This window comes from Orcinus orca, chromosome 10, assembly GCF_937001465.1.
Source record: "Orcinus orca chromosome 10, mOrcOrc1.1, whole genome shotgun sequence".
NCBI classification, from domain to species: Eukaryota; Metazoa; Chordata; class Mammalia; order Artiodactyla; family Delphinidae; genus Orcinus; species Orcinus orca.
In genome coordinates this window covers 55,774,760-55,798,788 of record NC_064568.1, presented here as the reverse complement: position 1 = coordinate 55,798,788, position 24,029 = coordinate 55,774,760, and the positions used below count along the sequence as shown (strand labels likewise).

The window sequence follows — 24,029 nt, the reverse complement described above, 5'->3', positions numbered from 1 at the left end:
AGGTGTTTGAATTTACACCCACCCACTGCCCATCCCAAAGCCACTGTCACATGTTTAAGATTTGGGTTATGGAGCACCCTCTTTCCAGGTACCATTTACACCAAAATGTAATGGCTTCAACAATAGCCATGTAATTATACTCATTATTTTGTGGGTTAGGCATCTGGCAGGGATCTCCAGAGTGATTCTTCTGCTCCCTGTGACACTGACTGAGGTCACTTAGTGGTATTCAGCTGTGGTATGTGGGTTGGTTTGGAGGGTCCAAGACAACCTCGCTGCATGTCTGAAGCACTCTGGTGGGATGGCTGGAAGTCTGGGCTTAACTGCAGTGCCCACACATTGCTTCTCTAGCATGATGGTCTCAGGATATCAAACTCTGAGAAAGCATATCAGCAGTCTCAGAGAGTGTGTTCCATGGGACCAAAGCAGAAGATACTAAGCTTCTTCTGACCTAATCTTGGAAGTCACACAATGTGCCACTTCTACCACATTCTAATAGCTCTGAGTAAGTCACAGGTCATGGGAGGGAGCCAAGAGGTGTGGTTCACTGCAGGATCATCTTTGGAGACTTGATAGCATATATGGAACAAAAGTAGGATGTCACTTGAAGACTAAGAAGAATCATTGTAATGTCACTGTTCCTTATCCAGCTAGCAAATAAGCATGCTCTACTTTTTAGCTATTATGAATCTTCTCTGTGTTTGTAGTCTTAAGTACATTATTTAACATTTCTGTATTTTATTTGCCTTATTTGTTATACTTTGTAAATTTGTTGTGATGATTTAATTGAGATCATAAAGTGCTTAGCTGAGGGTCTAGCACATAGTAAATATTAGGCATAATAATATAAATATTTAATATTTTTAGTTCCTATAATAATCCTATTGCAAAGGAATTATTTGTAACAACTAATAAAGAAAAAAACAAACACCCAGAAAGTACTATGACCTGTTAATTGAAATGATTTTATTTTATTGTTGAACCTTAGATATCTATAAAACTTATTTCTAAATGCCAAGCAGAAAACTGGAAGGGCATTGACACATGTCAATACTGACATACTCCTAAATCTCTTTGTGACTCTGGTATGTCTCAAGATGATTCTGGAGCATGTCCCCAAAGCCAGGAATGATGAGGAGTTTATTGTCATCCACAAGACCCTCTCTGGCTTAGACTACTCCAAAGAATGGGGGAGGTCACCTGCTTCACGTCCCAGAGAATCATTCTGTTTCAGAACCAACTCTGAATTCAAGAGAAACTTCAGTTATTTTATTTTTTGCCCCAAATTAGAGGGCATATAGACAATAAGGCTGGCCAATGTATGGCTCTAATGAGCACATTTGGAGCTGGTCAAAACATTCAAAATCTTAAACCTTAAGATCTGAGGTTTCCCACATCCCAAACTCCCTTCTCTTTCAACCCACTGTGTTTTCTCTCTGTTAGGTCGGTCTGCAGATGGGCAAAAGCAGTAAGGTTGGAATACGCCCCTGAGGGCATAGCGCTCTCCTTCTTTGGAAGGCATGCCCAATGAAGATGAAGCTTACTATTCTGGAATCTCATTTACAAGAACAAGTCTCCGGCCTTGGTCACATGTCACTTTCTTCTTTTCTACCAATTTTCTCCCAAATGTTACTGTTGGAAGGTTGCCAAATTGTCAGTGATGCTGCCAGGGCTAAGCTTTCTCAGGTGTTGCCTGGTTAACTTAGGCCTTCCAGAAGGTCAAAATAAGTCTGAGAACAAAAGTGTTCTAAATCTAAGTGGGGCCATGGTGATAAATGATGGCCATTCTGATTCACTCAGTGGAAAGTACATTAGTGTAGAGCTGGGACTTTATTAAGGAAGAGGAACTAAATATGAATTGACCATCCCACTTGCAGTGATGCAACATGGTATGATGCTATTCGACTGGTTAGAAATATTGGAATATTATGCTACTTTGTCCAAAACAAACCAATGTTATTTGGTTTTTAACTCATTTTCCTGCCACCCAAAACCCTAATGGTTTGGCATTTCCTTGCTTGCTGTTATAAACAAACCAAGAAAGAAGAAGCAATTTGGGACTGTGTATTTAAGCTGGAGGCACTTAAAGAACAAGGTTGCTGCTCTGAGGTCTGCAGTTTTGTCTGAATGTCCACACAGAACAGGCCTGGGAGCTGGTTTCACCCACACTTTGGAAGAAAGAAGACAGCATATGAGATGGAAGAGACATCTTCTGAATGAGGAAAGTAAATTCGTGTTCATTTTCAGTACTTGGGTTCCAGCCTAAAGAAGGCTATTAGGATATTAATGATCAATTGTAGCACTTTAGTGTAGGGCCAAAGCTAATATTGCTTTAGTACTGAGGGAGTATGATCTCTCATAATGGGTTAAAATTTGAACATATATTTACTTCCAAAAAGAAGGGGGCTACAGATAAACTTCTGTCCCTTAGTCCCTCTTCTCAGTCATGATATCTACACATCAAAACTAATGAGTCACAGAGATAGAAAAATCAAGACCCTAAAGAGATGGGGAACCAGACTCTAAATTAACAGATCTCATCATTAGGGTCAGAGAGCAGCGGCAAAATCGACTATTACAATTATAATCATAGTTATTGTTATTGTTTTGAGTTACCAGAGGGCTCAGAAGGCTCAATTTCACAGGACACGTTTAAACTTTCTAGTTTTGTCTTACTGAAGTTACAACCATTGTTAAATCTGATAAAGAGTTCTGTTCCCTTATCTAATTCCATGAAAGACTAATTCATGTATAAAAAGCCTCTACTTCATTCACTCCGTTGTAAAGGAAGAGATACATCAATCCACTCAGGAAACAAATCTTGTTACACGTGGGAGATCAGTTGTTTTATGAAATAAAATTAAAAGTGTAAATGCGGTTAACATTTTAAAGATATGGCAATTGAAAGTACACCTTGAACTCATTTGAGTTCATATTTTTTTTCCATTTTTTGAAATCACACCTGTATTGACATGCACTCTCTTCCTCTATCTGGTAAGCACAAGGTGTGGGAACTTGTGCAATAGATAATTAATCTCTATTGCTATCTATAGTTTCATAGTTAACACTGTCTTAGCAGACGTGTGAAAACACATTCACACCTTTGAAAATGGATGATTAACTAATCAAATGACAATATGAATGTTAGACAGAATTACAGAAATGACTGCAAGGCAGAGCTATTTATGATTACAACATTCTATTTCATTTTAAAGGGTAGATTGTTCAGTATAATCTGTGCTCCTCAAACATCTAAGCAGATTCTCAACTTTTTAATTGCATGACACCTCAAAAAAGAAGGAAGAAAATTTCAGATCCTTCCCTAATTAAGCATTTTTCCAGTTTTATGAATAATTGACATACATCACTTTAGACATACAGCAGAATGGTTTGATTTACATATATTGTGATTACCACAATAGGCTCATTTAACATCCATCCATATAGATACAATAAAAGAAAAGAAAGGAAAAAAAATTCTCCTTGTGATGTGAATTGTTAGGATTTACTCTCTAAACAGTTTTCCTATATGTCATACAGCAGTGTAGCTATAGTCATCATGTTATACATTACATCCCTAGTACTTATTCATCTTATAACTGGAGGTTTGCTCCTTTTGACTACCTTCCTCCAATTCTCTTTCCTCTCACCCTCCACCTATGATAACCACAAGTCTGATTCCTTTTTCTATAATTTTGTTTTCTTGTTTTTTTTTAGATTCCTCATATAAGTGAGATCATACAGTACTTGTCTTTCTCTGAGTTATTTCACTTAGCATGATGCCTTCAAGGTCCATCCATGTTGTTGTGAATGGTAAGATTTCTTCATTTTTTATGGCTGAATAATATTCCATTGCAAACATATGCCACGACTTCTTTTTTTTGAAGAAAAAAATGTTTATTAAGACCAACGTGCAGCGTGTGGCAAACACAAAGTTGATCCCTATCTACTGTCATTTTACAGCCTAGAGGGGCGGATAAGATACAAAATATGTCTCAGAGATGTTTAAACTTAAGACATATCATTATATAGTTATCAGTGGAGTTTCTATCTTTTTTTTAACATCTTTATTGGAGTATAATTGCTTTACAATGGTGTGTTAGTTTCTGCTTTATAACAAAGTGAATCAGTTATACATATACATATGTTCCCATATCTCTTCCCTCTTGCATCTCCCTCCCTCCCACCCTCCCTATCCACCCCTCTAGGTGGTCACAAAGCACCAAGCTGATCTCCCTGTGCTATGTGGCTGCTTCCCACTAGCTATCTATTTTACGTTTGGTAGTGTGTATATGTCCATGCCACTCTCTCATTTTGTCACAGCTTACCCTTCCCCCTCCCCATATCCTCAAGTCCATTCTCTAGTAGGTCTGTGTCTTTATTCCCATCTTACCCCTAGGTTCTTCATGACCTTTTTTTTTTTTCTTAGATTCCATATATATGTGTTAGGATATGGTATTTGTTTTTCTCTTTCTGACTTACTTCACTCTGTCTGACAGACTCTAGGTCCATCCACCTCACTACAAATATCTCAATTTCATTTCTTTTTATGGCTGAGTAATATTCCATTGTATGCCACAACTGCTTTATCTATTCATCCATCGATGAACACTTGGGTTGCTTCCATGTCTTGGCTATTGTAAATAATGCTGCTATGAACATGGGGATGCAGATATCTTTTTGAGTTAGTGCTTTCTTTTCTTTTGGTTATATTCCCAAAATGGAATTGCTGGATCATATGGTAGTTCTATTTTTAATTTTTAACAACTAATGGATCAAAGAAGAAATTAAAGGAGAAATTAAAAATTTCTGACATAAATGAAAATGGAAACACAACATACCAGAACTTGTAGGATGCAGCAAAAGCAGTTCTAAGAGGGAAGTTCACAGCAATAAACACTTACATTAAGAAGCAAGAAATATCCCTGACAAACAACCTAACACTATGCCTTAAGGAGCTAAAAAAAGAAGAGTCCAAAGTTACCAGAAGAAAGGAAATGATAAAGATTAGAGCAGAAATAAATGAAATAGAGAACAGAAAAACAATAGAAAAGGTTAACCAAACTAAGAGTTGGTTCTCTGAAAAGATGGACGAAATTGACAAATACTTAGCTAGACTAACCGAGGGAAAAAGAAAACCCAAATCAATCAAATTATAAAGGAAAAAGGAGACATTACAATGGATACCATAGAAATTCAAAGGATCATAAGAGGCTATTATGATCAACTGTATGCTAACAAACAAGACAACCTAAAAGAAATGAAAAATTCTTAGAAACATACAACTTAACCAAGACTGAATCTGGAAGAAATAGAAAATCTGAATAGACTAATTACTAGGAGTTGAACTGGTAATCAAAAATCTCCCAACAAAGAAAAGCCCAGGACCAGATGGCTTCACTGGTGAATTTTACCAAACATTTAAAGAAGAATTAATACCAATCCTTCTCAAGGACTGAAAAAATGAAAGAGGAGGAACACTCTGAAACTCATTTTACAAGACTAGCATTATTCTGATACCAAAACTAGAAACAAATACTACTAGAAAAGAAAGCTACAGGACAATGTTCCTGATAAGCAAAGATACAAAAAACTCAGTAAAATGCTAGCAAACAAAATTCAGCAGCACATTAAAAAGGTCATTTACCATAATCAAGTGGGATTTATCCTTGCAATGCATGGATTATTCAACATATACAAATCAATCACTGGGATACATCACATTAACAGAATGAAAGAAAAGAATCCTATAATCATTTCAATAGATGCAGGAAAAGCATTTGACAAAATTCAACATCCATTCAAGATAAAAATGTGTTAAGAAATTAGACATAGAAGGAACATATCTCAACATCATAAAGGCCATATATGACAGGCCCACAGTTAATATCATACTCAATGGTGACACGTTGAAACCTCTTCCTTTAAAATCAGGAACAAGACAAGGATGCTCACTCTCACCACTCCTATTCAACATAGTAGTAGAAGTCCTAGCTAGAGCAGTCAGGCAAGAAAGAGAAATAAAAGGTATCAGAATTGGAAAGGAAAAAGTGAAGTTGTCTTTATTTGCAGATGACATGATTTTATATATAGAAATTCTAACAACTCAACCAAAAAACTGTTAGATCAATGAATTTAATAAAGTTGCTGTAAACAAAAAAATTTAGTGAAGTTGCTGTATACAAAAAATGATTTTTAACATGCAAAAATCAGTAACATTTTTATACACTAACAACAAATTTTCTGAAAGCGAAATAATCAATCCCATTTACAACAGCATCAAAAACAATAAAAAACTTAGGAATAAACTCAACCAAGGAAGTGAAAGATCTCTACTCTGAAAACTACAAGACATTGATGAGAGAAATTGAAGACACAAATAAATGGAAAGGTATCCTGTGTTCATGGATTGGAAGAATTAATATTGTTAAAATGTCAACACTACCAAAAGCCATCTATAGATTCAGTCCAATCCCTATCAAGATTGCAAAGGCAATTTTTTTAAAGAAGTAGAAAAAACACTCCTAAAATTTATATGGAACCACAAAAGACCCCAAATAGACAAATCCTGAGAAAGAAGAGCAGAGCAGGAGGCATCACACTTCCTGATTTCAAGCTATACTATGAAGATAATAGTCTTTGAAACAGTATGGTACTGGCATAAAAACAGACAAATAGACCAATGGGACAGAATCGAGAGTTCAGAAATAAACCCAAGCATATACAGTCAACTAGTATTTGACAAGGGACCCAAGAATACTCAATGGAGAAAAGATAATCTTTTCAGTAAATGATACTGGGGATATTTGAAAAAGTCCATGTAAAAGAATAAAACTAGATCCATATCTTATACCACTCACAAAAATTAGCTTGAAATGGATTAAAGACTTGAATGTAAGACCTGAAACCATAAAATTCCTAGAAGAAAACATAAGAATAAAGCCCCTTGACTTAGGTCTTAGCTATGATTTTTGGATATGACACCTAAAGCACAATCAACAAAATCAAAAATAAAGAAGTGCGACTACATCAAAGTAAAAAGCTTCTATACAGCAAAAGAAACTATCAACAAAGTGAAAAGACAACCTATGGAATGGGAAAAAATGTTTGCAAACCATATATCTGATAAAGGGTTAATATCCAAAATATTTAAAGATGCATACAACTCAATAGCAAAAAAAACAAATGACCCAGTTTAAAATATGGGCAAAGAACCTGAACAGCCATTTCTCCAAAGAAGATACACAGAAGGTCATCAGGTACATGAAAAGATGTTTAACATCACTAGTCATCAGAGAAAAGCAAATTAAAACCATAATGAGATATTACCTCATACCTATAAGAATGGCCATCATCAAAAAGAAAAGTGATAACAAATGCTGATGTGAATGTGGAGAAAACCTAGTGCACTGTTGGTGGGAATGTAAATTGGTACAGCCAATTTGGAAAACAGTATGGAGGAGCCTCAAAAAATAAAAGTAGAGCTACCATAAGCATTTTTAAATACATGAGGTTAAAAAGGGAAAGAGAGGTATAGTTCAGGACCATAAACTGGGAAGAACCAAGAAGAGAGAATCATATTTGAGTGAATAGTCAGTTATTTTTTTCCTCTGGACTTTGTCATTTCCATTTAAAATGCAGACTAATCTGAATAGGCAATTAAACATCTATCACAGCAAGTTCTTTTTTGATAGATGCATAAAAACCAAATTGAGAGATAAGCTTCATCTTCATTGTTTTGTTAATTTTCTAAGTGTATCTGTGTGTTCTCTTTAAGAAATAATAATTGGGAAAAGGCAGTGATACTTTAGGAGGAATGTAGATCTAATAATTGGAGGTTTAAGACCAGTATTCCATGTTCATTGTAGTAAAGTCTTTAGATAAAAATATTTATCTATATTTATATTTTAAAGCCAAAGTGTATATTTGTGGCACTATCACTTGTTGCCTCATAGTGTGGCATTTGAAAGACGTATTAACCCTCCTGTTAATGCCTTGAAATCCAGCTACATAGCTGATTCATTACCCCATCCCAAATTAGCCCAGTGCTTTATACTAAGTATACATCCTTTTCTACAGAATCAGTGCTAAACAGTAAATGATGAGACAAGCAGGGCTGAATAAGGCAGCCCTCCTGTGCACATACAACCCAGTCCCCATAAGGCCTCACTACTTCTCGAGATCATTATGATCATTAAAAACTTACTTGTAGACATAAGCCTCTTGAGGGCCACAAGCACTGTTTTATTCACCACTGAATCAACACCTATGTCAATGCCCAGGATATTAATGAGAGATTCAACAGTGGACATAGCTATTCAACAGACCTGAGAGAATTTACACAGTCAAATAAATCCTGACCTTTAACAGTGGTTACTTTAGCCAACATAGGCTTATAATACTGTTGCTGAAAACAGGAATGCCTCAACATGAAACATTACACAAACCAGCTTTAATGATCCCAGGTATGCCTGTCAGGAAAGCTGGGTTCTAGACTGGACGTTTTTTCCATTGGGCAATCATTTAAGATCTACCGATCCCTCTCCTTGAAGTCCTGTAGCTTCTTCCCATTGCTTTGCTTCAATGAATACAGTGGCCAGACTGATCTGTGGACCATGAACAGAGACTGAGATGCCTCACTTTTACAATGAGGGACTTTAGTGGGCAACATAGTTCTCCATTTGTAAATAATTCAGTGATCTTATTTCTCTTTCCATTTTTTAAAATTTCAATTTGAGTCCTTGACTATGTTATCAAAATGGCAAGAAAAGTTGATACATCTTCATCAGTTCTTTTGCTACTAGCTTGGGTAAAAAGTTTGGTGTTTAAGAGAAAGTGGATGGTAAAATGAAATTAAAGCTTTTAGATTACTGTGGATTTCATGAAAATTAGGCTTTGTTATTATTCTCTTTTAAAACAAGTAACTATCAATGTCATCTCTATAAGAAACTTGATTAAATTTGAGGTGAAAAATTGTATCTTGGAATTCTCTGATTTTCATCAGTATGTCACATTAGTATGTTTCTGTGTTTTTTTAAAAATACCCACATGTTCAATAAATGATTAAATTCATTTTTTAAAGCATGTAAATAAGACAATTAAGAATTAAAAGTACAAAAACCTGTTAAAAAAGAGGAGAATAACAGATGTATCAGGGACCTGGGATGAGTTAATTTATGAAACTTAGCAATTAAAATACTGCAAGTTTCCTGGTAGCTAAGACATGATGGGAAACTCACTGGATAACTTAGTTCTGAGTCTAATAAAAGAATACCTACAGATTTGTTCTTTCCTAGACGGACTCTTTTTCCATTCCCATCAAGCCATAGACAACATTTAACACAAACATTACAGAAATTTCACTATATTTTGTATCTTCTGGGTCATTGCCACAGTATTAATTTATAGAGCTTCAGGTAAACTAGAAGTTTGGGTCACAGGACTCATTCTTGTGATCCCTGAGACACTGCCAAAGAAATCAATGCAAGTTTATTTGCTTCTTAATCAACAGATTAAAATTATAATATCCAATCATTAATAGCTGTCAATGAGCAAACATTCACTAGTAGAATGTACCAAAGTGAAAAACATTTTCTAAAGTGACCTGCAGTAAATATGTCGTTTGACCTTTTCCATCTAATAAATCTGGTGATGGTACAGGACTACCTATTATACTTTTTACTTAAAATATTTTATAATAAAAATAAACCTAAAGTGATGAAAATACAAACATTGAAGCCTCTATTTCTTTTTATGATCTTTGTATGAATGAAGAAAAAACTTGGGAAAATTACATGTTCTCAATGTTCAGATTATAAGGGGAGTGTCAAAAGGTGCTTATTGGGGTGACTTCTAGAACACTAGTGCTACTTTGAATTTGTGGAATCAAAGTGGATCTCTAAAGAATGGGTTTGTAATCATAAGGAGGTGTCCTGGACAGAATACAAAGTATCTCAGAAAGGTTTTAGGGCCCTGTTTCACCCTTTCTTTAAAGAGTAACTGCGTTTCTGAAACTTACTATAAATGGAATGAACTGGGGCTCCAGATTGATGGAGATAAGGGGGAAGGAGTGGGATTATAAACTCAAATCAGGCCAGAGGTAGGCCTGGTAATTTGGAAATTAGCCTGTGGAAAATCTGGGGTCATTAAAGGGCTTGCAGGAAACAATGACATGATGAGACAGAAAATGGTTTTACAAGGCATCATGTAGTTGTGCACAGAATGAATGGGAGAGAAGAAAACCTGCAGGTCTGAAGCAGTTGGGAGGCTACAGAAATAGTCTGGCTAGGAAAGGGGTATGGGTCTGCACAGATACACTGACTGTGAGGAAAGAAAGATGCATGGTTTTACAGGAAGTTACACAACATAGTTTGGATTTAGGGAGTGAAATACAGAACTTCCCATTCAAAGATGACTCAGATGTTAAGTACTAGCTGAGCTCTGACAATATTGATTGAAATAGGGATGACAGAAGGTAAGTCTTTCCTAATGTGCCGAGTTTGAGGTTATCAGTAAGACATCAGAACTATTCAGTGGAGAGCTGGGGATGCAAGCCTGTAACTTGAGAAATTAGAACTCAAGTAACATTTGGGAACCCTCCACATAGAATGCAACAGTTGCATCCCTGAGAATGGATCACTTTTCTAAGAGAAAGGCCACAGAGAAGGCCAGAGCTCTCAAAATTGAATGTAATGGGAAAGCCAAAAATTTTTAAATGAAAGAGGGTTAGTCAAAGAACAAAAAAAAGAGCAGAATTCGTGGGAGAAGTAGGTGAGTATAGTATCAATCTTATTGAGATAAAAGGTTTTCTAAAAGGACAGATGGGGGTAGGCAACAGTGTTGGATGTCTCAGAGGAGCTGAGAATGCTTCTGCACCCATTTATGGAAGCAGCACCTTTAATGATTTCCTACTTCTGTCATCCCTTGACAGTAAACGTCCTCTTAGGGAATGTGTTCTATTCTGCATAGTGGAAAATGTACCTCCCCCAAGGAGCAGAGCTACTCCTTCTCTCCTCCAATAGCCTTTCTAGAACACCAGGTGTCTAATTGGGTACTCATGTGTTTCAACAGTCTTCTCAGGACCACTACAAGAGCAACTCACTCTCTTGACCAGAAAATGTGATCGCTTACGGCCATTTCTATTTCCTAAGGGTAAGCTCATCGATATGCCTAAGGTATTTCTGGGATTCACAGATTGCATAAGTACTACTATAGGACATCTAACATTTATTGACTACCAATTGCATGTCATACATTGGCTAGCATTTCCAACATTGTTTCTTTATTTAATATTGACAGTACTGCACACTGGACATAATTGGGAATTATTGTTCCCCATTTTTTGGAGTGGCGTCTCAAGGTGGTTTTATTTGCCTTGTAGTGGAAGGGAATATCTCTATACTTTCGAAACTGAGAAAATGGGCCACTCTTGGACCAAGAGATCAAAGAATCAAAATCAGAAAAGCGTCAGCACTAGAGAATAATGCTTATCAGGCCATACATCGCCCATTGTTCTTGTTTGTTACCAATAATAATTTGAAATTACAAATTCTAGGGAATTTCATCTAGTTGTGATAAAATTGAGCTTTTTATATAATACCATAATTTCTGTAAGGATTTTTTGCTGTCAATTTCTTTGTCCCAGTTAAAACTTTTCATTTTAAATTTGACATAATGGCTTAGCTGTTATCTCTTGTATCTGGTTTAGAGAAGTTCACAGTTTCTTCTTTGTTTTTAACCTATTTAGTTTATGGGAGAAATATACTATCATTTATACTTAAACCCAACCTACAAAGCAAAACCAATCTACAAATTCAGGAAGGTGTTTTTTACCCTGAAAGTAAACAGGGCATGCAATTTTTCATGGTTAATACTTTTTATAATTGGGATACTATATACTTCCAGTATAATTAACTAAGAGTTGGGTTATTCATACCTTCTGAAAATGCAGCTTATGTTGCCCTCTTAATGGTAAATTGAAGAGGCTGTCATTAGCAGTATTTCACAGGTGGCCCCTTTTGCGTTACCTATCCAGAGCTTGAGTCAGTTGAAAAATGAAAAGACTGTGACAGTAACAGCAGTCACAGAAATAGGCAGAGAAATGGACAGGATGAATAGCCTAGAAATAGATCCTAGATAAGATAGAGCTGAAAAGGAAAAGAGAGGTTATTCAGTAACTACTTCTGGGAAAATAGTGTTAGGAAAGTGGGTTTGTTATTTGGAAAAAGTGGTCAAGTTAGATATTCAATTCCTACTGTAATAAGAAGAAATAAAGAGGAAGAAAAGAAATAGATGTAAAATAGAAATCTATTATTTAACCAACAGAAAACAGAAGAAACATAGAGGAGAGAATGAGTTATCTCTCGCTAAGAATTAAATAATGGGATAAACAACACAGAAAAATACTCCATATGTAAGTCTGTCAAATTAAGTAAAAGGAAAACAACAATTACAATAAATAAATGCCACAAACAGGACAGAAAAAGGCTTTATATAGAAAGATAATGTATAAATCAGTAAGGAAAATAGTGACAGCCTAATTTTAAATGGGAAATAATATGCACAATTCATAGGAGGACAATAAAAGCATGCAAAATATTTATCACTGCTAATGAGACTCAATAAGCTTTAACAACATGCCTGTTTGTATCAATTTAGCCAATATATTTAAATGACTTTACCTATTGTTGACAATTTATCCACAGTAATTGGCACAGTAATTCTACTTCTAGGAATTATCCTTCAGAGATAAACAGAGCTAGAGATGAAAGCTTTATTTTTAGAATATTTATCTCAGTGTTAATTTTAAACGAAAAATGAGAAACAACCTAAAACTTCAACACTAAACAGTGAAATAAAGTGTGGAATGTAGACTCAGGTCACAATAGGAAAAGAGCAGGCAAATAGTGGGCTGGGGACAGTAGTCTGTTCTTTTGTGCCTGGATTTTTATGTATTTCCAATGGCATTTTGCATAGTTAGAATTTGATGGTTGCGGAAAGGGTGACAGACATTCACACGGCAGCAGAGAAGTCAAGAATGTAAACTCTGGGGCTTCCCTGGTGGCGCAGTGGTTGGGAGTCCGCCTGCCGATGCAGGGAACACGGGTTCGTGCCCTGGTATGGGAGGATCCCGCGTGCCGCGGAGCAGCTGGGCCCCTGAGCCGTGGCCGCTGGGCCTGCGCGTCCGGAGCCTGTGCTCCGCAACGGGAGAGGCCACAGCAGTGAGAGGCCCGCGACGCAAAAAAAAAAAAAAGAATGTAAATTCTGGGTCGGATTTCCACGGGTTCCCATTCAGTTCTGCTGCTTTATGATCTTATTCTGTGGGCAGTGAGGGAACCATTGCAGGTGTTTGTATTTATTAGGACAACCAATTTGAATTAGCTTAAACGAAAAGTGGTAAGCAATCAGCAAGTGCTTTTGTAGCCTAGATCATGTACAAGTGGATTGTCTTGGAGTACAATCCCAGGAGCAGGAGTGAGAGGGAAGAATGAATCAGGGGAGGAGGGAAGGATAATAACGTGGACCCATGTTACAGGTCACTGGGGCTGGATACCACGGGGCCTTCGAGGTGTCGTATAAAGTGTGCTTCAGAACTGTGTGCCCAGGGAATAGAATGCAGGACATATTTATCCACTGGATCCCACCCACCTTGATCAAGGTGGGCCCCTGGGCACTAACTCCCTCTGCAAGTCGTTGTGTGTATGACAGCTGAGAGAGCCTGTGGATGCTCCACTCCAAGGTGTCAGAGGAGCGAGTGAGACACACGAGGTGCCGCCAGGTTGCACCTGACGATGGTTGAAACCTACAAAGCGCTGGTGGCCACAGCAAGAGCTGGGGCTGAGAGGGTGTACCAGACATGTCCCATACACAAGTCTTTGTGGCTCAAAGAAGAGTGAAGACACAGAAAGGCAGGAATAGAGCTGAACCTCAGTGAAAATAACCAGAGGTTCCAGTTCATCTGGATTTTCTCAGTCTCAAATGTCTGTATCTCTTTGGCTGAAAAGAGGCATCACCTTTTCTTTACATGATAGAAAACTTGTCTCTTAATGGCTTCTACATTTTGCATCTTACAATTTCATCCTCAGGAAATAAACTGATGTAATTAGACCCGTATCTAATATGTCCTGAGGCAAAGCTTCATTGACTTATTTAAGGTCAGGCACCTTAAAGAGAGGTGTCATGTCAGGACATGAGGACACTGGTATTCAAGTATAAGCATTTATATAAAGTCCTTGGTATTCAAATTAATTTCTCCCTCCTCCAGGCTACCACATCACCTTCTCTCATGTTGGGCTGTAATTATTTGTTGATGTGTTTGTCTCTCTCCCTCTAGACTCTGAGTTCCTTGAGGGTAGGGACTTCATCTTACTTCTCTTTGTTTCCCCAGGACTAGCATGGTGCATGGTACATAGTAGGTTCTCCAGTTTGGAGGAGAAATAGATAATGAATTCAGCAAGTTTGTCCTTGTCAGGTTAACAATGCAGAGCTAGTTGGTGTATGTCACTAAAGTTCTCACTGCTTATTCCCTCTAAATAAGCAAAAGAACCTTGAGATGTTTTCAGTGCAGCTAACTAGGATGTCACTGATATTTCAGACTCAGTGTACAACAAAAAGCACTACTGTTGTTTGTCAAGTTTGTCAGCTCCTGTAAAAAAGTTTCCAAAGATCATAGCATCTGCAGGAGACCAACGTAAGAGATATCCAGTGTAAGTCATGTTGTATATTATCATGATCTTTATTATTATAAGAGTCTCTGACCCCAGAGAAAATTGTGGTCTCTCTCATAGGAGGCCACCCCAAAAACGATACACAGTAAAAATAAAACATAAAACACAGAAAGCCTTCTGCAGAGGTGAGAGGTGATTTTTTCACACTTTTCTTTTCTCACCTGATAAGTGATAGGGCACACTGTTAAATCTCCTTTGAAGGGTGCTTCACATAATCTTGATTTAAACATGTTGTTACCTAGATTTCAGTCCTGAAGGCAAAGTAGCTCTGAACTACTCTGTTAAAAAAACAAGAACAAAAACAAAAAAACTGAATATAGTGCAATAATAGTTCAAAAGATCCATTTTCTAAAAGTAAAAGATACTCATCACAGTAACAATAGCTAGAATTCAGGAACAGCCTGCTTTGTGGCAGAAAGCATCAGTAAGATTTGATATAGGTCATCTAACGCTCACATCAGTCATGCAGGGATAGTCTTATTGAGAAAACTGAGGCTCAGGTGGAGAATGACTTATCAAATGGAAATTAGACGTACGAGAGGAGATGGGTAGGTCCATTCAACATGTGAATGAGTCTCTTAGCTTTCAAGTTGAACAAGAGCCAGATATGAAAGACTGCACACTGTATTATTACATTTATTAAAGTTCAAAAGCAGGCAAAACTAATAAATCCTCATAGAAGTCAAGAGAGTAGTTACTTTTGTGGGGTGGGGTTTGGATATGATGGGGTATCAGGGAACCTTCTAGATGATGAGAAATGTTTTATATCTTGACATGGATGGTGGTTCAAAAGTATGGACATATGTTAAAAACTCAGCTGCACAAATATTTGTGCCCTTTTCTGTATATAAGTTATATCTCAATAAAAAAAGTTAAAAAGAAGGGGAAATGGAATTAGAATTCAGCTCTGTTTAGTTCCAAAGGCCCTCTCCTTCCACTACATACTCTTTCTGCAATGTTTCAAATGTTTATGTTCAACACAGAATCTGACCCATTTTCCTGGGATAGTTCACAGAATAGTCTCACAGATACTTTAATAAACAATTGCAAATAAGTTTATATAGCAGAAATTGCAGAGTACAGGAATGATTATGAAAGAATGATATAGTAGCTGGGACTAGTTTATAAAGAGTTTTGTGAGCTCGTTAAAGGAAATGGTTTTATTTGCACAGGGAACCACTGAAGGATTTGATATGACAAGTTTTATGATCATATTTGACTTTGAGGGTGAAATGGATTAGAGAGGATGGATGGGTGGGTGGAGGAAAGGCCTGAGGACAGAAAGCGAGGTAGAAAGCTGTTGTCATCATCTCTGCAAATGTGATCTTGGACTAAGAGTGATGACAGTGTGGTTGTAGAAGAAATAAAGGTTGAGTGGAAGTTGTGATCAGTTGGATATGGGCAATGAGGGGCGGACAGGAGCTCTGAAGTGGCTCAGAGGGCTGATCCTGAGTGAAAGGGGTCCTATTTAACCACCAGCGAAACAGGGACAAAGTATATTCCTCTGGGGAGAGGCTAACACTAGGCAGGTTGTCAGGGCTCCAGCCAAGTAATTTGGGATTCAGGGAAGAGCTGTTATGGGCTGAATTGTATCCCCACCAAATTAATATGTTGAATTCCTGAGTCCCAGTACCTCAGAATGTGACTTTATTTGGAGATATGGTCTTTCAAGAGGTAATTAATTTAAAGGAAGTTCATTAGGGTGGGCCCTAATCCAATACGACTGGTCTCCTGATGAGAAAAGGAAATTTGGACATAGACATAGATTGAGGGAAGACCATGTGAAGACACAGGGAGAAGATAGCATCTACAGCCAGGAAGAGAGGCCTCAGCAGAAGCCAACCCTGCCAGCACCTTGATCTTGGGCTTCTAGCCTCCAATTGTAAGAATATAAATGTCTGTTGTTTAAGCCACCCAGCCTGTGGTACTTTGTAATGGCAGCCCTAGTGAATAGTACAAGTACCAACCTGGACTTCAGGCCATTCAAATCGGAGAGGGCACAGGCTGTGGTGTTCTGGGAGCTAAATCACAGCTCAGAAAGCAGACAGGGCCACCAGCGACCCTCAGATAGAGATCCTCTAACCAAGAAGTAGTTCCAAAGTCTGTCTACTGGTAGGAACAGGGCTTCTAATATTCTTCCAAATTTAATTCTCAATGGCTCAAAGATCGGGCAGAGCAGAGCTATAGGTGGATTAAAAAGTATGGTCTTTCATGGAAACAACCTAAATGTCCATCAACAGATTAATGGATAAAGAAGATGTGGTACATATATACAATGGAATACCACTCAGCCATAAAAAAGGAAATAATGCCATTTGCAGCAACATAGATGAAACTAGAGATTGTCATACTAAGTGAAGTAAGTCAGAAAGAGAAAGACAAATACCGTATGATACCACTTATATGTAAGATCTAAAATATGACACAAATGAACCTACGTGCAAAACAGAAACAGAATCACAGACATAGAGAACAGACTGGTGGTTGCCAAGGGGGAGTGTGTTGGGGGAGGGATGGAGTAGGAGTTTGGGGTTAGCAGATGTATGCTACTATATATGGAATGGATAAACAACAAGGTCCTACTGATAGCACAGAGAACTGTATTCAGTATCCTATGATAAACCATAATGGAGAAGAATATTAAAAGAGAATGTATAACTGAATCACTTTGCTGTATAGCAGAAATTAAAACAATGTTGTAAATCAACTGTACTTCAATTAAAAAAAATCACACACACAAAAAGGTATCGTCTTTGATTCAGAAGCTAGGCGGAGTTAGAAGCAAGCCAGGGCTGACTAACCATTTCAATTTCAAAACAATAACTGGATTTCAACTTAGAGCAAAAAGGAATGCTAGGGCTTCCCTGGTGGCGCAGTGGTTGAGAGTCCGCCTGCCGATGCAGGGGATGCGGGTTCGTGCCCAGGTCCGGGAAGACCCCACATGCCACGGAGCGGCTGGGCCCGTGAGCCATGGCCGCTGAGCCTGCGCGTCTGGAGCCTGTGGTCCGCAACGGGAGAGGCCACAACAGTGAGAGGCCCGCGTACCAGGGGAAAAAAAAAAAAAAAAAAGGAATGCTAGATCCAGTCAGAATTGACTTGATAAACAAGATATTTGTTTGTACTTGCACATTCCTTGGCTATTAGACTAAAAAATAAATATATATGTATACATAAATATATGCACGTACACAGACGTTTAGTCTACACACCTCACATGCTCTGCCATGGTTCAGCTGCTGTCCTCGCTCCCTTGTGTCCTGCATCTTCTCCCTGACTTCCCCTTGGTCTCAGTATTGCTCCCCAGTAATGAGGGTCAAGGGCAGATTGACCCTCAGGAATAAATCACCATGACTTTCTCATTGGTCTGTACACATTTGTCAAGGAATGGAATCACCTGGAAATCCTTCTCGACTCCTTTTCTACTAAGTACAATTAGGAAGTATAGATTCTCCCTTTGCAATTACTCTCACACTCACCCTTTCTTTGTACATTTCACACACCTCAGTTCAGGTTATCATCTGATTCTGCCTCAACGACTGCAATAGGCTCCTTACTGTTCTGCTCAACTCCTAGCTCTCTCCGCACCCCTGAAATCTGTCCTACAGAAAAATCTTTGAAAAACATCACTTTGACTACAATGCCATTTTTCTACTTGTTAGCGTTCAGCTGCTTATAACGACACATTCAAATCCTCTGCAACCTAATGTTTAAGGCTTTGGGAATCTGGGTTTTCTAATATTTTCAGTCTTATTTATAACCATCCTCGCTTCCCCATGTTCATCAATATGGTTTCGGGCGTCGCCCACCCCTGAGCCGCAGCGCAGCCTTGAGCTCCCCCTGCGCTCCTGCTCCTGTGTCCTTCTCTCTCTTCCCTCCCTCCTTTTCCACGCCCCTTCAAGAACAGCTCGAACCCCAGACACTTCTGGTCATTCTTCTAGCATGGCAAGCCTTCTTCTCTGCCTACCCTTGCCACCCATCTTTCAAGGCCAACCTTAATTTCTCCTTATCTTTGACGTCTTTTCTAACCGTCCTGGCACTCAATCTTCTGTGACAGCAACTGTGGGGCCGTTAGGGTCTCAATGCCTGAATCCCAGGATTGTGGCTGGATAACAATTGCTGCTCATTCCCAGGGCTACGGACCCTCCTCCCTCTTCTGCTCCTATGGCAGTAAGCACCCCCAAATTGTCTATTCATAGTGTGATCCCTTAGGAAATTTCTTCTGTTTTGAATTGCCAATTGCCTTTTTATGATTTAACTTAAAAGAAAATGACTTCTCTTTCCCATGCAGATTGTAAAGACTGCCCCCACACGACCTAGTTTCATATGAGGGAGGAGAGGAATGCGCTATTGTGTACCAGGCAGTGATGTGCTGTTTTTGCCAGTGCTCCTAGTGTGATGGTCTAGCAGTCTGTTGCAGGAAGAGCTTCAAGACCCAAGAAAGGAGTCTGCCTGGAGTCGGCAACAGAGACATCAATGGTTTAATGGATGAGAGAGCTTACGTGTCTGAAGCAAGGTACTGGACCAACATCCCACCGTGTATGGCAGACAGTGGGCAGGACCTGGGGCCTGGGGCAAGTACATAGGAAGGTCAGTCATATGAGTAGGGTGTAGGTGAGGCAGGCACTGGCTGGGCAGGGGATGTACAGAGAGCAAGAGAACAGCCATTCTGAGTGGCCTGACCATACACTGATTTATGGGGCACACACCACCCATGATTTTACAGATATTCTTGCTTAGGATAAGGCTAAAGTAGAGAGTATTCATTTAGGTTTTTTCTTTTTTTAAATGAGTTGATTTAAATAAAAAAACATTAAATAATAATGGTTCAAGTGATACTCAGTGATGGCAAAAACTGTGGAAGTGGTCCTTGAATGACTGAAAGAGTGTTAATGGTATTACATTTATTTCTCACAACAACCTTGCAAATTAGAAACTAAAGTCAAGAGAAGCGTTGGGACTTAGCCAACCTAGAAAGCTAACGGGTCATGAAGCAGGATTCAGGTGGAGGCATTTAGGTCTCTGATGCTTTCCAAGGATCCGCCTTTACCATGACACCCGTTTGTATAAGGAAGATTTTGTTTAACTACTTAAGTGTGTCTGACTTGTGTTTTTATACCTCACCTCATCTCCTCAAAAAGAGTTACTTTCTACATTAAATTCTTCACCTCCAGAATGAATTTGGTGTGCTTCTAAACACATTTATAAACATACCCAGTTTCCTGCCTGGCTGAGTGAAACATTAATTCTCCAGCTTGGCACCTCATTCTACAGCTGTAATAAGGGCCGTTATGCCCAAATAGGCCCTTAAACGGAAGACCTGCTGAGCAGAGACCCACTTTCCCAGCCCTGCTCCACCTCGTCAGCTTCTCTGCCAACTGACCAGGCGGAAGCAGCAGCAGGGGAGAAGGGCCTGCATGTAGGTGGGGAGGGGATCGTTTTGAAAGCTTTAAATCCCTCACAGGGAAGCAGCTGCTCCTTGTTTTTCTAACATCTGTCCCATCTGTCCCCATCCGCATCTGTCCCCATCCGCACCTCACCCTTCACCTCACCCTTCGGGGGCTGGAGCTAGCTACACCTAGATACGACAAGGGAGCCTTTCTGAAGGCTGGTTGGTGAGTGGGTATGAGCATCATTGCTACTCAGAGTTTCTTCTACTGAGAAGGGGACAGTTGGGGTTCTTGAGGACGATGGCTATCACCTTCCTTCATTTTTTTCTCACAAACATGCAGCTTTAATTGCCAGAGTGGGGATTTGTAGCATCACCCAAGTCGGTCTGTGCGCCCTGAGGGTATCATTTCACGAGACAGAGGTACCCCTAACGCCCACTTCCTAATTGTAACCTCCAGGGGTGGCACAGGCTTCCGATGGGGGGGGGCGCGGAATCAGGATGCTACACACAGTGCAAGGATGCTGCACCACCTTTAAGTGCCGCTCGCCGCATTTAGCAGCGTGCTGCCCATACCCGGGTTCCCCGCCAACACTGTGCGCCTCGGGACTTAAGGACCTTATTTTTATCCAGTTATTTCCCTCTAGTATTCAGAACCGTGGCTGGAACCTAGCAGGCATGAAATAGACACTTATGAATGAATGAACGTTAACGAAGAAAAAACAAAGGAGCAGTCTGTTTCCTTTGGTTCGAAGGCGGGAGTGCAGGGAGAGGCTTGGACTTGAACCGACTCGCCCCGGGACGCGCATCCCCCGGGCACGCTACTTACAGGATGGGCCAGCAGGCACTCCCTTTGGTCCCCAGCGCGCCTGCGCGGTCCAGGCGGCCCCCCGACCCCGGGCGCGCAGCGACGCGCCCTCCCCGGCCCTTCCCTCCAACAAGTCCTCTCTCACTCGGGTCACGGGGTTGAGCGCGGGGTTAGGAGTGCGCAGGCGCAGTGGGCGGCGGAAGTCGCGACCAGGAAATCAGAGGGGTAGGGGCCGCCCAGTTTTGCGTAGGGCCCCGCGCTCCTCCTCCTGATCCCGCGTGCCGCCCACCGCATCTCACGTGGGGCCCAGCCCCGCCCCACCTGTGCGGGCGGACACGCGGCTGCCACCTCCCGCGCGCGGACATGGCCCTCGACCCCACAGGTACGGGGCGGGAGGAGGGGGTTACGGATCCTCGGGGGCGTGCGGCGGGCGTGGGGCAGGGGGCGGGCTGGAGGTGGCGCGGCGCAGTGGCCGCCACGCCCTCCCGCGTCCCCGGCGCCCGGCCCGCCGGCCCTCGGCGGGAGGGTTCGGGGATGGTGGTCCGACTGTGGCTTGCAGACGTTTCCCCTCTAGCGCCTGCTTCCTTGTCATCATGCTCTTTGCACAGTTTGGGGCACAGGCTCCTTTAAATATCTGTGGTCCGACTTGAACACACCGGTCAGGACGAGGGCCCGTTTCTCTGGAAAGTGTCCCCGGACTCCCGGTCCCGTCCCCTTGACTTCGGCGCGCCCTCCTGGTGCTGCGCGGCGTCAGTGCCCGCCTCCGACGCCGTCCTCAGAGGTCCCCTGCGGTATCCGGCGCGAAGGATGCTCGCAGAGTTGCGGGTCTGGGGGGAGTGCTGATTGGCTTTAGGACATTCCCTTCGTTTTATGGATGTGAAAACTCAAGGCGGTGGGAGGAGGAATGGCTTCCGACCTTTGGAGAGCAAGAAGTGAAACAGCCCCTTTGGTGACTCAGGGACAAGGAAATAGACGTGTAGCTGACAAGTCTTGTGGCTGGGGGAGCCGAGTCCGGGTGGGACTCAGAATCCCACGTCCAGCCCGGGCTGCAGGCCGTGCTGCCGGCCGTGCCGCCGTTTGAGTCCTTATGGAGTAAACAGATACTTGTTGCCACCCCACTGTGTGTCGTGTCATGTTCTAGGCCCTAGGAAACTAGTGTATAGGACAGAAAGTCCCTGCTCTGTCTAGATCTTGTGTTCTAGTAGTGGAAGAAAGAAGGCAGCACCCCTCTCTCCCCGTTACACACTTTTACAGATTGTGGTAAACGTGAAGAAAATAAGCGGTGACAGAGGTAGATGGTAAAGCGAGGACCACTTTAGGTGGAAGTGTCAGTGAAGAGCACTAGGAGGAAGTGTCATGTGAATTGGCATCTGAAGGACCAGAGAAAGCAGTCCTGTAAAGAGGTAAGGAACCAGTATGCTAAGGCGCTCCAAGGTGCAAGTGCTTAAATGATTTGATTGCAGTGAGGGCCAGAGTGTGGAGGAGATCTGTCAGGAAAGATGCTGGGAAGGTAGGCAGAACCTGGATGCTGCAGGGCTTGAGCGGTGATAAGAAAGCATTTGGACTTTTCCTGTTGTTATCAAAAACGTGTGGAAGGTTTTAAAGAGGGCAGTGACATAATATGATACTTTATGCCTTTACTACCCTGATAGCAGTGGTAGCATTGTAGAGGGGCCCTGAGAGGAAGGTTAAGATGGTAGCAGCAGTCCAGGCCAGATATGTTGGTATGTATTGGCCTGGGCTGGTATTAGGAAGACATGGAAAGAAAGACAAAGCTTCGGAAGATGTTTTGGAGGAGAAATTGACAGGACTTGCTGTTGAATAGAATAAGAGTGGTGAGCGAAAGGGAGGCATGAAGAGTAATTCCTAGGCTCTTGACTTCAGCTGGGTGGCTGGTGATGGTCCAGTCTAACAACATGATGCTCATTGGAAATTCAGATGAAAGCAGACATGGAAACAAAACTGGAATGGAAAGTAAGAAAGTGGACTCAGCAAGTAGGACGATTTTTTAAATATTTCTTTGTTTAAATATCAGGATACAAATGTATTGAAGTCAGCTTTTTTCTTTTTAAACTTAATTTTTGTTTAGTTCATAGGTTGAAACATAGGTTCATATTTTGATATTCCTCTTGCTTCTTACAGTACACAGTGGTATGTTTCTGAGATGAGTAGATATGTCAAATGAAGCTTATATAGCAAAATCTGTTTTCTCATTGGTTTATGTTAGGTTTTAAAAAATCTTCATACAAGTTTGATTTTCATTTGGCAGCGGCTTTTAACTAACTGCCATTTTAACAAACTGTCCATTTTTCTCAAGAAATTCTGAACCCAACAATGAAATGCAGGTTGCATACTTATATGTAGTTTTATTTAAGCAATTTTCCTTCTGTGAATGTAGAGGCAATACCAGCACTCTTTGGAAGCTTATCAGCCATAATTACGTTCCCTATTTTCTCTTACTATTTGAGTGCAAAGAGGAAAAGCTGGAGGAGAGTCCAAAACACCCAGGGAAAGTGTGAGGGAGAGAGAAATTTAAAAAAAATACTAGTTGCTGTTTGCACTTGCAGATGTTCAGAATTACTTTGCCCAAGCCTCTGGCGGTTTAAAATAGTCCATGGGCAGTTCTAACATGCAGAGGAGAAACACAGCTCTGAAATCTCCCAGGTTTATTGACTTGATCTTCAGCTTTGTTTTCTTATCAGCCTAATCTCCCTGCTCCTGGGGAAGTTCTCCCTACATCTGTAGCTGTAAACAGGACCTTTGATCACATAGTAATGATTCAAGAAATATACAGTATAGTTCATTCTCCTATAAAAGGACTTAAGCAGTTAGTCTTATTCCAAGTTATAACTTTACCAATTTATAACTCTTTCTGCAAGTATTGTATTTATTTTAAAACTCCAGTCAAGCTTAGGTGATTGAAATTTTAGAGGTTGTTTATTGATCACCTATAGAAAGGGTGTTACAAGTGGTGCTTGTTGAAGCAGAATTTCCAGAAAGGTAGAATGATTACTTATGCTAATACAAAGTGAATATGTGTTGAAGATTTTCTTCAACTCAGTAATTAGTAAGGGAACCAGTAAAATGTAAAAAACACTCCAGAAAGCAT

At 40.4% G+C, this 24,029-nt stretch overlaps 1 protein-coding gene and 1 long non-coding RNA gene across 6 annotated transcripts in view; one reads left to right on the top strand and one right to left on the bottom strand.

The window, feature by feature from the left end:
• LOC125965612 (uncharacterized) overlaps nt 1-21,114 on the bottom strand; it is a 28,003-nt gene extending 6,889 nt beyond the window's left edge. Inside the window, exons 1-3 of the long non-coding RNA XR_007479701.1 lie at nt 20,942-21,114; nt 14,888-15,004; nt 11,936-12,146 (exon numbers count right to left, since the gene is read on the bottom strand). This is a non-coding gene — a long non-coding RNA (uncharacterized LOC125965612). The remainder of the gene's footprint in view (nt 1-11,935; nt 12,147-14,887; nt 15,005-20,941) is intronic.
• Nucleotides 21,115-21,130: 16 nt separating this feature from the next.
• Nucleotides 21,131-24,029, top strand: part of CMC1 (C-X9-C motif containing 1) — a 76,799-nt gene continuing 73,900 nt past the window's right edge. Inside the window, exon 1 of one of the 5 annotated variants that reach the window (XM_049715957.1) lies at nt 21,131-21,302. In XM_049715957.1, the coding sequence (XP_049571914.1) occupies nt 21,284-21,302 (19 nt within the window). In that variant the 5' untranslated portion in view covers nt 21,131-21,283. Of the gene's footprint in view, nt 21,303-22,304; nt 22,324-24,029 lie in introns of those variants that run through there. The other 4 variants (XM_012536677.3, XM_049715961.1, XM_049715963.1 and 1 more) reach the window with 4 other exon arrangements.